The sequence below is a fragment of the Mytilus californianus genome, unplaced genomic scaffold, assembly GCF_021869535.1.
Source record: "Mytilus californianus isolate M0D057914Y unplaced genomic scaffold, xbMytCali1.0.p SCAF_1, whole genome shotgun sequence".
Taxonomy (NCBI): domain Eukaryota; kingdom Metazoa; phylum Mollusca; class Bivalvia; order Mytilida; family Mytilidae; genus Mytilus; species Mytilus californianus.
This window is the reverse complement of record NW_026262581.1, coordinates 105389723-105404535: the sequence shown is the minus strand read 5'-3', so window position 1 is coordinate 105404535 and position 14813 is coordinate 105389723. Positions and strand designations below refer to the sequence as shown.

Sequence of the window (14813 nt, the reverse complement as noted above, 5' to 3'; positions counted from 1 at the left end):
AATGTCCATGATGTCTGCACTTGTAACAATAAGCGTTAGCTGCATAACACCGATGGTAGGTGAAAACGTTCAATGTCTTACCGCAATATTTGCACAGAAAGTCCAAATAGGTATCTGCTTTTCTCATCGGAAACGGATGTCCATTTCTGCAAGGCTGGTAATTCCAGGTTCCTTTCATATAGTTGCTTCTAGAGGTATTCATTACTAGTTTGGGGGAACTAGCTCAATATCGTGCCGCGGGTACCTCCACCAATATATAACCGGGGAGTTTTCCGTGTTATAGTAATTCAAAGACGGAATACCAATAGTTTAAACTTTATTAGCAAGGTCCGGACAGTACCAGACCTAAGACCTAAACTGACTACAAAATAACATACAAAAGCATATATAAAAAACAGTTACTATAGAAAAGGATTAGTGTCCAACGGATTAACTTGTCATGGTCAGAGTGATTTCCATCACGATTGATTGATTGATTGTTGGTTGCTTAACGTCCAGTGGCAAATATTTCATGCATATTCAGGACGAGAACAAGTTCACAATAATTACAATAGGTAGGTTCTGTAATAGATTAAGGGATAAAGGTCGGAGAAATTTAGACTGCCACGGGAAATGAGGGTATAATGGATAGGGACAGAAATTTAGCCTTGCAACAGGTCACCTACGGACCCCTCAAAGAGTTGTTGCAAGGGTTCTTAACGTGCAAAGAGCGTGGCACTCTCTTTACACGAGGCATCGGATTTAACGTCCCCATTCTGACCGGACGTGGCTGCAAATTTGTACATCCCGCACAGCCAAACGGACGCCCCACTTTAGCACGGGTTTTACTGCCGGTCGGAGGAAGACCAATGGTGACCATACTTCTATTCCCCAGTCACCCTTGGGGGCATTTCCATCACGACAAACATATATTTAACAATAGAATTAATTAAACACAAAGAAACGTAAAAGGTTAGATAAACGGATTAACAAATTGTAACTTTAGCACTTAAAATATATTGTCTGAACTGGATTTATTTATAATTCCCAATTGTCCAAATCTTCCTGGTTATATATATCTGTTACAGAAAATTTAAACCAGGTTTTACTTTGGGATTTAAAAATTATAAACACATGAAAACCTATTCAGTTAATGATTCTTCATGGTCATCTTTTAGATTAATGTATATATATGAATTTCATTAATAATACGTCTACAAATGAAAATAATACTCTTTAAATGTAGTGCGTCATCACGATTTGAAATTTCATACAAATATCACAAAATCCGAAAAAAATTTAAAAGGATAGCGTTTACTGGGCACGTTTTTAACATAATTTATATTCCGCCGTGGTATAATTCCAGTCAAAAGACTTGACAAGCATGAGCTTTGGAACTCGATCAACAGATAGTTTCTGTGAACCTTTCATATAAATCTAATAAACATCCATTGAAAAGTGCAAGGATCTTGTTAATTTATACCTCAAGAGACATAACCCGTACATTTATCATATTGGCACTGGTTTATAAACTCTATTGAAATATAGTGGACATAAATCATAAAGCGAATTTTATCAAAACCCGTTAAGATTTTTTAGAAACGAGAAAGCTGCATGACAATTTTTTATATTATTTATATGTACAAGGGCTAATTCATCAAAAATATCAAATCCACACAGAACTGTAAGGATGCATATGCTTAAATGGCGGAAGGACGGGCGCACATTATTTTTATAGCCAACATTCCGGGGAAAATAGACATGTCTCGGTTCATGCTAATATTGTACACTCTAAAACTTTAAATGTGTATTTATCAGTTATAACAGTTTCAATAAACTCATTTAAATCATCTTCATTCATTGGCGTAGCTTACGTTGAGGCAACCGCGGCAGTTGCCTCGGTAAAAAAAAATAAAAAATAAAAAAAGAATTTTCTTTTAAACAATTTTCACTAGCAGGGAATTTTAAATAATTGAAGGAGTCATTAATTCCAGCGACATAAATAATATATATCAGTTTCTATATAAAATTTTCAACCAAATACTGTTTTCATTTATTATGCAGACCTCAGAAAAAACGTAAATTTTTCCGTTAGTACTTCACCGGTTGTGATTTTCACAATGGGAAAAAGTTCAAAACCGTATAAGAATTTGAAGACCATCCAAAAAATATCAGGACAAAACACAACCAATAAAAGTGCCGTGGTGCATTTCACATGTAGCATGTGTTTATTTCCTAGTTAATCAAGAAATGCTGCAAGCGTGATGTCTGGTAATGTTTCTGGCATTAAACCCGCTTACAGCAAATCCAATCAAGAGCATATATCTGCATTGCAAAGCGCACATTTTGAATCTTGTTGTTAAGTCCACTATTCTGTAAGTCAGTTGATATGGTTTCTTTGAGGATTCTCAGCTGTATTGTTGACTTGCTGTGTCATTAAAATAAACCCCATACTCATTTCCTTTTATTCGTAAAGAATTTAAAATCTAGGACGTTCACTGGAAGGATTCAATTTGAAAAAAAGTGGTAAATGTTATTGAGAACATTTATGTATTCATCCGAACATTGAAAATGTTGTAGGTACCAGTAATCAACTAAAAAATCTGTAGTATAACTTAGTGTAAGGCATATTAACATTATTATGATGAAGTAAAATAAAACAACAGTTACTGCTTTTATTTTTAATTAGATTCTTTTTTTCAAATTGCAAAACTTCAACAGCTTCTGGGGGGCTGCGCCCCCCCCCCCCCCCCCACCCCCCCCCCCCACCAGACCCCCTGCCTCGGTTATAACAGAAGGCAAGCTACGCCACTGTCATTTATACTATCAATAGAAAAAAACATTTTCTACTATATGCATGCACCATATGCAGACTACGAATGGGTATAAACGGATTATATTGGCGAAGGACAAAAGGACATCCCCGTATTATCCTCAATTTCAAATGTCAAGTGCAAGTTAAAATTCAAAAATATTTTAATGTATCGATCGTGTCCTGTGTAAAACCACAGAGTTATATTTGAGTAAAGGGATATTAACAGGGGTTCACGCATATTAATTAGTTAGAAATATAGTCTATGGAGGAATATTCGGAACCCTAATTATTGTTCATTCGGAACATTTATATTTCTTAATATTAGAATTAATTGACACAAAAGAATATCCTTTAAAGATTATCAACAAAAAAGATTAAACTGCATTTGTTTAATTAATTCTAAGAAACAATAAATTTGAGTTTAATGGAAAGTTATACAAACAAGTTATAGGAGCCCCCCCCCCCCCCCCTCCATAGGTGGTATATTTTCACCATCATGCACATATATGCATCTGTCTGTCCTATTAATAAATATCTTAGATACGTTTAAATGGAAAGAAAACATCAAATTACACTGTCAATATAGAGAAGACGGTTTTATGGTCTTCACATGCAAAATAGAGCAAGTGGAAGATTTCTTTAACATAGCGAACAAAATTTCCCCTATACTTAAGTTCACATATGAGGTAGTAGTTGGGAGACTTTTAAAAAGGGACCTATGCTTAAAAAGTTAACTTTAAGCAAAAAATCCCATAACACTGTTAAATTTCTGAATTATAGGCAACAAACATAAGTTAGCAAAAACAGTGTAAAGTTTTGAGATTTATTACGTATGTTGATATAAGGAACCGCATTTCATAATAATTGAATTATCCTGCGACTGATATGATTATATAATATTTGGTAAACTATGCTTGCCAATGAGAGAACTTTTCAATAAACATGGCGTTGAATGTTGAGTCTTAGCAAAGCGAGCTAAATGACATCAAATTGACCAGTGTTGTACAAGATATAAATCAATGGCAATATTTTTATACAAAAAAAACGAAAAACACACACGATAATAAGCAAACAAAAAACAGGCTCCGGATTTGGACAGGCATATTTTGTATACATGTATAAGCAGCAAATTGAATGTATTAGCTGGATCCAAACCCATTTCTAAGGTGGAACGGGATTTTACGGCACAAAATAAAATGGAAAGCAAGTAGATTTTGTCTTATTTGGTAGGAATAAAACTTTCACATTTTATGAAACAAAATATCGTACTTGCTCTGAAATATGTATTTTAAAAAGAAAAATATATAAAATTACTGAGGGATTCTAGTTGAAATATTACCTCTACCAATAAACACCCTAGAAGTGTCATCCATTGGTAGTAGTTTGACCTTTCACACTGGTAAAAATGAAAGCTAACACCATCCAGAAATGAACTATTGAAATTAAAACATTCCTTATCTCCCTACTTTATACTTAACACCACTCTCAACATGCCATAATTGTCCTGATTTACAATTAAAAGAAAATATTATCCTCCACACAAATGGTAATGAAAATACTGAGATATAATTTACAATTCAGTTGAAATAATAATTACAAATGTAGCATAAAAAGGTTCTAAGGTTCACGTATTGACTTTTTTTTTCAAAAAAGCAACTTGTTTCAATTCATTCGTTACAAAATCTTGATTGGCGTTTTCTTTTATGTACTAGCAATACAGTAGATTGCGCAATGTTAATTTCCATGACGGTACCAATATAGTTGAATTGGGAAAAAAAACATAAATCGTTTCAATTGTTTCAGTGCGGTTTCATTTTTATCATATTCTTATATAATTACCCATGAGATCTCAATTTTTTAACGGCGTCCATTCCTTTATTATAGTTTATATGATCCTGAAAGAGATGTGTATGGCACATTTTTAGGTAGAGCATTATTTTTACTTATTCTAAAATAAGAGAAAAAGATCTTTTGAATTGAACGAGATATTTACAAAATTCTAATTAGAGTTTTGAAAAAAAATATACTACCTTTTAGAAATTTTTCATATATTTAATATAATGAATGCATTTAAATGTTGCATACTTACAATAAGGTTTGTAAATCTGCAGAGAATGCACATAAGTATATGTTAGTATAATGCTAGAAACAAAATATATACGGGGCCATCTGCAGCCTCCCTCTCAAAAATAAAAAGTTCAAATAGGAGTAGCTGTTTTCACAAATATCATTTAGTAATTGTGTCGCTTCCATTTTTAAATAGGTGATCATCTTCGAATTAAAAGGGTTGAAGCGTACGGTAGAAAGAAAGCGTGCTTACAGTTACAGAAAATTATCTCAAAGGTCTTACTTAACCTGCTGATATAAACGCTTATCCATCCAAAAATAGGCTGCTGTACCTCCAGGTAAAAGTTTCATACAGTAACATTATGATGAAAATTACAGTAAGAAAAGACCGTGTTCAATGGCAAAAGCAAATTGTGTATTGAATGTCTCGACAGTGTAACATGTAGTAGCCATGCCGAGGCACTGGCTTAATTCAATTGCTATATTTAAATTGCGTTGTTTCAAAAATTGTACAATGGTACTTGAAACAAGGAATGTTACACCTTCAGGATGTTTCAATGTTGGGAGAGAGTCAAACTCTTTACACGTTAAAATAACCCTTGCAACAGCAGTTCTAGAAACCTGTTCAGTAACGGTCCAAATTTACCATTCTTCAATCTGGTCGATAATCTTCCTAACTGATTGTTTTATTTGTTCTGATCCAAAATAATTATGAAGTATTTGCCACTTGCCGTTACGCAAGCAATACCAATTCCATCAATCGTTGCAAACAAAAGCTTCTTTGAATTGTTGTGATGAAACAGTTCAATTACATGGAGTGAACAGGGATAGGGATCCTACAGATACTATTCCCATTTCTCTTTACAATATGTAGTCTATATAACTTTGGTGAATAGTTGTCTCATTGGCAATCATACCATACTTCTTATTTTTATATTATACTACAGATCAACATTTTTTCTTGCACAGGTCCTTCTGATTGTTGTATTTTGAGACCGAATCCTAAAGTCATTTTATTTAATACCTTCGTCCATTCCATTAGTTTCCACTTCAGTGCGTTTTCTGGTACTCCCCATTCAAAATTATCATAAATGAACTGTTGATAAGCAGTATGTGAACTGTCAGTAACATATGGAGCATTAAACGCTGTTCCAAAAGCGAATTTACTTTTTGTCTGCTTAATCTGTGGAAGAAATATTTGAAGCAATGTTATTTGCAAAAGATTATGGCATCATATGATTGTTTCCTTAAATCTTGAAATGAAAATGTATCATATAGAATTATTGACTTAAATGATAGATTAGTACTGCATTGTTTCTTTACCTTCATGCACAAAAATTATTAGGGAAGTTGAACCATTTTTCTGACTTTTCCGCCTGCTGATAATAAGTACAACGGATATTTTCACAGATTTTCCAGCTGAATTGCATATGATTCTTTCACGATCATTTTTCTCGATATACCGGATGACAGCCGTGGTCATTATAACGTTAAATTTATGAAGATAAATACTTGAAGCATTTACCCTTCTAGTTCAAAGATTTGTTGTTTCCTATTAAACATTTATATAATTTTAATTCAGTAATTGTATCAGTTTATTTTCACAAACTGATCCACGCCTAAATAGATTGGATGTTGATTGTTGCTATTTTTAGACATTATATTTATACTTTTTCACTTTTTTGGTCTTTAAGAAAATGTTGTTTGTGCTGTATTTAGACCCCTCTACCAAGAAATTTGTTTTGTATGCACACGTATAAAAATTGCGGTTTTTATCCAACGCAATCATAGGTTTGAACGTTGTTTTCAATTTAGACTTGTTTATATTTTTTCGTTTGGGCTTGTATTATATTTGACTTCGGGTTTATATGATCCGTTCATCCTAATTTGACTCTTTCAAAATTCAAGAGTCTATCCTAAATTGAGGTAAATTATATGGCCTTCCAAATACCGTTTTGATTCCTAACATCACTGAAGAGACATTCATTGTCGAAATCCGGATATGGTGTACAAATGTTTGCACCTCATGTTTGCGGTATACCATCTTTTCCGCAAGTTTATTGTTTTCTGTTTGGTAATAAATTAATAATAAGATCTATTTTGTTACATCTTGTGATCCGTTTATTTGGCAATCGCCAATGGCAGTCAGCAGGGTTTAAGAACATCAGTTGTTCGACCTGCTAGTCAAATGCGTTTTGTTAAAATATACTTTTTCACTCATTTGGTCTTTTGGAAAATGTTGTTTGTGCTGTATTTAGACCCCTCTACCAAGAAATTTGTTTTGCATGCACACGTATAAAAATTGCGGTTTTATCCAACGCAATCATATGTTTGAACGTTGTTTTCAATTTAGACTTGTATATATATATATATATATAAGTCTAGAGATTTGCACAACGATACTAATATAAGATGGTATTATACGAAGATGTTGTTAATAAATCGTGTTGACAAATATTTCGGCTTAACAAATAGCCTTCTTCGGTGTCAATTATTTTAACAATACTGATAATATGTATAAAAATAGCTCAATAATACAGGTAAGTTTTGGTCTATTGATTTAATCCAAAATCCTGAACATCATAATATAAAACAAAACTCAATACTCAAATATACGTGACTGTGTATATTTACAACCCAAAATGAGTGAAAAATAAAACTTAGTATTTTTTATTGATGCCGTTTGGATGATGCACATTTAGTTCCTTTATCCAAAAGCTTTCCCGAACCTGTCGCTGGGCATCACTCCAGTGAATGTTCTGTTCAATCACTAGGATCTTCATGCGGTTAAAGTCATCAAGTGTGTGACCAGACTGTCTGAAATGCTGAGAAACTGGGAGAAGTGGCTTCTTAGAGATATCACTCCTATGGCCATTGAGGCGTTTGTGGAAAGGCTGCTTTGACTCACCAACATATTGGAGGCCACAAACCGAACATTCTAGAATGTAAATAACATTCATACTTTTGCAGTTAACATTGCAAAATATCTTATAGTTATTTTCGGTTGCCTTACTGTGAAAAGTTGATGAGTGATGCATCTGTAGGCAGCATTTGCAGCGTTTTTCATCACACGAACGACATTCTCCAGAAGTACGTCTATTATCAGACATTTCAGCCCGCACCAGCAGGTTACGCAGACTATTGGGTTGCCTAAAAGCTATCATGGGAGGCTCGGGAAAAATCTTGGATAGTTTGGAATTCTTTTCAACTGTTTTCCAATGCTCACGAATGACACCGAAGCTGTTTTTGAGAGATGGGTGGTAAGTAAGAACACATGGAGTCCTTTTATTTTTCTTTTTATATTTGTATTCTAACAGTTTACTCCTTGGGATAGTTTCCGCTTTCTGAAAGCCTTTTTGGATAGTTTTGTGTTTGTAGCCCCTTCTCTTCAAGCGGGTTTCGAGTTGACGTAGTTGTTTTTTAGTTGTTTCTGAGTTGGAACATATTCGCTTGACTCTGAGTGCCTGACTGTACGGGATGCTCTTAGTACAATGAGCAGGATGGCAACTTTTAGGGGACAGATATTGGTGAGTGTCAGTAGGCTTAGAATATAGATCAGTGGATATGATGCCATCTGTGAGCGAGCTGGAGGTATCGAGGAAGGTGATTTTGGATTTAGATTTCTCATGAGTAAATTTGATACTTGGATGTATGTTGTTGGCATGAGTGATGAATGTATCTAAATCCTCGTCACTTTTATTCCATTTCATATCCACATCATCTATAAATCTAAACCAGGAAAGCGGTTTTTCGATGGAAGATTCAAGGAGTTGTTTTTCTAATTTGCCCATAAATATGTTGGCATATGATGGAGCCATTTTGGTGCCCATAGCAGTTCCATTAACTTGCAGATAATGGTCTCCATCAAAAGTGAAGTTGTTGTTTTTGAGTACCAGCGTGAGCATTTTGACCAGGCATTCAGTAGGTGGATATTTCACTGGTCGGGAATTCCAAACTTCTTTACATGCATCAATGCCATCTGCCTGTGGAATATTCGTGTAGAGGGAGGTGACGTCCATAGAGACAAGTGTCGTGTCGGAGGGGAGTGGATTTAAGGCCTGCAATTTTCTAAGATAATCGGTAGTATCTTTGATGTGAGATGGTAAGTCCTCAACATGTTGACGAAGATGGAAGTCAACGAATTCCGATATTTTTTCCGTCGGATGACCGTTCGCTGAAACTATAGGTCTTCCTGGGTTATTGGCCTTATGAATTTTAGGTAAAAGATAAAATCTGCCCGGTTTTGGATTTTCTGGTTTCAAATATTCTAGAGTCTTTTCATCGATGAAACCATCGTTGTGCATTTCTACCAAACTATCAGTTATTTCTCTGCTAAAAGATGTTGTAGGATCAGAGTCTAGTTTTTGGTAGAACCTTGCATCGCCAAGTTGTCGTTCAGCCTCTTGAATATAGGCAGATTTATCCATGACAACCACTGCACTGCCTTTGTCTGCAGGTTTAATGACGATATTGTCGTTAGATCGTAAGTTTTTCAGTGCAGTTCGTTCTTCATTGGTAAGATTGTCAAAAGGTTTATTGTTATTTCTTGTATTTCTAATAATGTCCGACTTAAAATTGTCAATAAATGATTCCAAGGTGGCATTTTTGCTCGGTTTAGGGATCCAAGTACTCTTTTTTATAAATTTGTAGTTGTTTTCGTCTTCTGAAATTTCTGAGTCGCTATCCGAGCATCTGTTGTTGTTCTCCTTCGACGCGAAATATTCCTTAATGCGTAGACTTCTGGCAAAATTGTCAAGGTCTTCCGACAATTTAGTTTCATTGACAGGGGCAGGTAAAGGACAGAAATTTAAGCCTCTCGAGAGAAGAGATGTTTCTCAGCATTTCAGACAGTCTGGTCACACACTTGATGACTTTAACCGCATGAAGATCCTAGTGATTGAACAAAACATTCACTGGAGTGATGCCCAGCGACAGGTTCGGGAAAGCTTTTGGATAAAGGAACTAAATGTGCATCATCCAAACGGCATCAATAAAAAATACTAAGTTTTATTTTTCACTCATTTTGGGTTGTAAATATGCACAGTCACGTATATTTGAGTATTGAGTTTTGTTTTATATTATGATGTTCAGGATTTTGGATTAAATCAATAGACCAAAACTTACCTGTATTATTGAGCTATTTTTATACATATTATCAGTATTGTTAAAATAATTGACACCGAAGAAGGCTATTTGTTAAGCCGAAATATTTGTCAACACGATTTATTAACAACATCTTCGTATAATACCATCTTATATTAGTATCGTTGTGCAAATCTCTAGACTTATATAATTTTTTTCCTTATCTGCACAGTATCGTCTATTCTAGACGATCCGGTACATAGTAAATTTGCTGGTTGGTCCTTTTTATAGACTTCTATATTATTTTCCTCTGAATGACCTGTATTATGTTATTCACATAATCCCAGTGAATTTAAGATTTCAGCTCTTATATCATGAACATCAATGATTATTTTAAACAACTTAGAGCTATTAAACAAAAACAAATTAGAACTGAACACCACTTATCTAATTTAACCCATTATGTGTATAATGAAAGTATTCCTAACGGACTACAAATCAAGCTTATGCCACAAACACCTGGCAATTTATCCAACACATTACTTCGCAAATGGGATCAAACCCTCTACCATTGTTCCAAGCGGTTAATGGTCCTCCTCAAACAACACTGCGAAGAATATCTGAAAACTCTTACTGGCGAATTTAACACCCTTTCAAATAGCTGCAAAAAAGATCTCACATCTGACAATTGTGATGCTATCAGTGCTCGCCTTAAAGACATAACAACCATACAATCTCAAAATTTGAGTGAAAGGCAGAAAAGAAAATTCCGTAAGGATGGCATCGAACATATCAATCCTTCTTTACCATCTGAAAAAAAGAGAAAACGAGTAAGGCGCTTTAAACGTAGGTCACTAGAGACTGATTCGCCCTCCAACATTGTGGTCAATCTTTCCAAACACCAGTTAACGGAAGCTGAAACATCTCTTCTCTCGAGAGGCTTAAATTTCTGTCCTTTACCTGCCCCTGTCAATGAAACTAAATTGTCGGAAGACCTTGACAATTTTGCCAGAAGTCTACGCATTAAGGAATATTTCGCGTCGAAGGAGAACAACAACAGATGCTCGGATAGCGACTCAGAAATTTCAGAAGACGAAAACAACTACAAATTTATAAAAAAGAGTACTTGGATCCCTAAACCGAGCAAAAATGCCACCTTGGAATCATTTATTGACAATTTTAAGTCGGACATGATTAGAAATACAAGAAATAACAATAAACCTTTTGACAATCTTACCAATGAAGAACGAACTGCACTGAAAAACTTACGATCTAACGACAATATCGTCATTAAACCTGCAGACAAAGGCAGTGCAGTGGTTGTCATGGATAAATCTGCCTATATTCAAGAGGCTGAACGACAACTTGGCGATGCAAGGTTCTACCAAAAACTAGACTCTGATCCTACAACATCTTTTAGCAGAGAAATAACTGATAGTTTGGTAGAAATGCACAACGATGGTTTCATCGATGAAAAGACTCTAGAATATTTGAAACCAGAAAATCAAAACGGGCAGATTTTATCTTTTACCTAAAATTCATAAGGCCAATAACCCAGGAAGACCTATAGTTTCAGCGAACGGTCATCCGACGGAAAAAATATCGGAATTCGTTGACTTCCATCTTCGTCAACATGTTGAGGACTTACCATCTCACATCAAAGATACTACCGATTATCTTAGAAAATTGCAGGCCTTAAATCCACTCCCCTCCGACACGACACTTGTCTCTATGGACGTCACCTCCCTCTACACGAATATTCCACAGGCAGATGGCATTGATGCATGTAAAGAAGTTTGGAATTCCCGACCAGTGAAATATCCACCTACTGAATGCCTGGTCAAAATGCTCACGCTGGTACTCAAAAACAACAACTTCACTTTTGATGGAGACCATTATCTGCAAGTTAATGGAACTGCTATGGGCACCAAAATGGCTCCATCATATGCCAACATATTTATGGGCAAATTAGAAAAACAACTCCTTGAATCTTCCATCGAAAAACCGCTTTCCTGGTTTAGATTTATAGATGATGTGGATATGAAATGGAATAAAAGTGACGAGGATTTAGATACATTCATCACTCATGCCAACAACATACATCCAAGTATCAAATTTACTCATGAGAAATCTAAATCCAAAATCACCTTCCTCGATACCTCCAGCTCGCTCACAGATGGCATCATATCCACTGATCTATATTCTAAGCCTACTGACACTCACCAATATCTGTCCCCTAAAAGTTGCCATCCTGCTCATTGTACTAAGAGCATCCCGTACAGTCAGGCACTCAGAGTCAAGCGAATATGTTCCAACTCAGAAACAACTAAAAAACAACTACGTCAACTCGAAACCCGCTTGAAGAGAAGGGGCTACAAACACAAAACTATCCAAAAAGGCTTTCAGAAAGCGGAAACTATCCCAAGGAGTAAACTGTTAGAATACAAATATAAAAAGAAAAATAAAAGGACTCCATGTGTTCTTACTTACCACCCATCTCTCAAAAACAGCTTCGGTGTCATTCGTGAGCATTGGAAAACAGTTGAAAAGAATTCCAAACTATCCAAGATTTTTCCCGAGCCTCCCATGATAGCTTTTAGGCAACCCAATAGTCTGCGTAACCTGCTGGTGCGGGCTGAAGTGTCTGATAATAGACGTACTTCTGGAGAATGTCGTTCGTGTGATGAAAAACGCTGCAAATGCTGCCTACAGATGCATCACTCATCAACTTTTCACAGTAAGGCAACCGAAAATAACTATAAGATATTTTGCAATGTTAACTGCAAAAGTATGAATGTTATTTACATTCTAGAATGTTCTGTTTGTGGCCTCCAATATGTTGGTGAGTCAAAGCAGCCTTTCCACAAACGCCTCAATGGCCATAGGAGTGATATCTCTAAGAAGCCACTTCTCCCAGTTTCTCAGCATTTCAGACAGTCTGGTCACACACTTGATGACTTTAACCGCATGAAGATCCTAGTGATTGAACAGAACATTCACTGGAGTGATGCCCAGCGACAGGTTCGGGAAAGCTTTTGGATAAAGGAACTAAATGTGCATCATCCAAACGGCATCAATAAAAAATACTAAGTTTTATTTTTCACTCATTTTGGGTTGTAAATATACACAGTCACGTATATTTGAGTATTGAGTTTTGTTTTATATTATGATGTTCAGGATTTTGGATTAAATCAATAGACCAAAACTTACCTGTATTATTGAGCTATTTTTATACATATTATCAGTATTGTTAAAATAATTGACACCGAAGAAGGCTATTTGTTAAGCCGAAATATTTGTCAACACGATTTATTAACAACATCTTCGTATAATACCATCTTATATTAGTATCGTTGTGCAAATCTCTAGACTTATATATATATTATTTGCCAAATAAACAGATCTCTTCATATCTTCTTCAGTTTCACATTCTCCTTTCAAGTATCGTAAACTTTACCTGCGTTGCAAAATACCTTTTCACTTTAAGGACTTTTCTCTAAGTTATTTAAACTTAACATTTCACTTTTACATAAATGACAGATGTGGTATTTCTTACCTGAACTGATAGCCCATTTGTATCTAAATTACTTGCTGCATCAAGCCTGCAACAGTTGGAATAAAGAGGTGTTCATTTTATATATTGTATGTCAATACTTTGGTCATTAAAATGGAATGTATTTCATCCTTACTGTTTCTAAAATATTTGACACATTTGTTGTAACATCTGTTGGTCCCATATCTGTCCAGTTATTCCATTTTAATTGTGAATTATTATCATTAATGACATATCCCTCAAATTATACTCCGGATAAACACCCACCTTATGTCTTTTAAGATAAAATCAACTGAATCCCTACAGTTACATTAATCTTTTCATGCCGTATAAAAATGCCAGTTAAGACATAAATTCTTCGAGAAAAATAGAAAGTTTACTTGAGTGCTTTATAAATGAGCACATATAAAACATAAATATATAAGTCAATCCCGAACAATCTAAACTTACTTAATAGTGAGCGACCCTTTTCTTAGATTGTCTATCCGAGCGTTAGCATGTGACCGCCACTGAGCATCGTGTGTTATTTGTTCACAGCTGGCATAATCAACCATATAGTTTACCGACGGGTCCTCCACCTGTACATACACCTTTGCCTGGTTAACTCCTTCCAAAATAAAAATTAAAAAGACAATACAATATCCATATCAAGTTTCGTGATTTGTAGAAGCGATCTAGACGATGAGATGATGAACATACCAGACAGTGTTGAAATGTTATGGTGTGTATACTATAAGACGACATTTCCAGATTTTAAATTTTATTTAGCAGCTCTCTCATTGATTTGCAAATTTGTAGATTTTATATGATAGATTGCATCATACGGAAGTGGTCGTTGACAAAGGGCTTATAATAGCTATGAATATTCAACTTTACAGTAACAACTTCTTTTTTTCATAATGTTCAGATAATGATGTTCATATAATGGATTCAAACTGAGAAACACTAGAGTTACAACACTTTTTCATAATTTTCATAAAATTGCGTTATTGTACGGCTTTGTCGAATTGTTTTCATCTCCAAGATATCGAAAGCGAACCATTTGTCCTATACTAGTATTATGTTACACTTGTTTGATTACTTTGCCTTCACTGTTGCAACCCAATATGTTCGCGTTTTGTAGTACGGAAGCGGGCTGTTTCTTTCTTAACTTAAGACATTTATAGGTGTCTTTTGACGTCTGCAATAAAAAAAATCTTGAATTCATTTATCAGCTGGAATGTAGATGAAAAGGAAGATATGTATTGAACAAATCAAAGAATAACTTATCTCAATAGAAACATTTCAAAATATAAATGAACAAATATTACAAGAAGT

At 34.9% G+C, this 14813-nt stretch overlaps 1 protein-coding gene across 1 annotated transcript in view; it reads right to left on the bottom strand.

Moving 5' to 3' along the window:
- Window positions 1–14813, bottom strand: part of LOC127738557 (anti-sigma-I factor RsgI6-like) — a 32448-nt gene that overhangs the window by 16311 nt on the left and 1324 nt on the right. Inside the window, exons 3-6 of the mRNA XM_052249849.1 lie at window positions 13947–14103; window positions 13500–13545; window positions 5886–6044; window positions 4634–4689 (exon numbers count right to left, since the gene is read on the bottom strand). Coding sequence (XP_052105809.1) covers window positions 4634–4689; window positions 5886–6044; window positions 13500–13545; window positions 13947–14103 — 418 coding nt within the window. The remainder of the gene's footprint in view (window positions 1–4633; window positions 4690–5885; window positions 6045–13499; window positions 13546–13946; window positions 14104–14813) is intronic.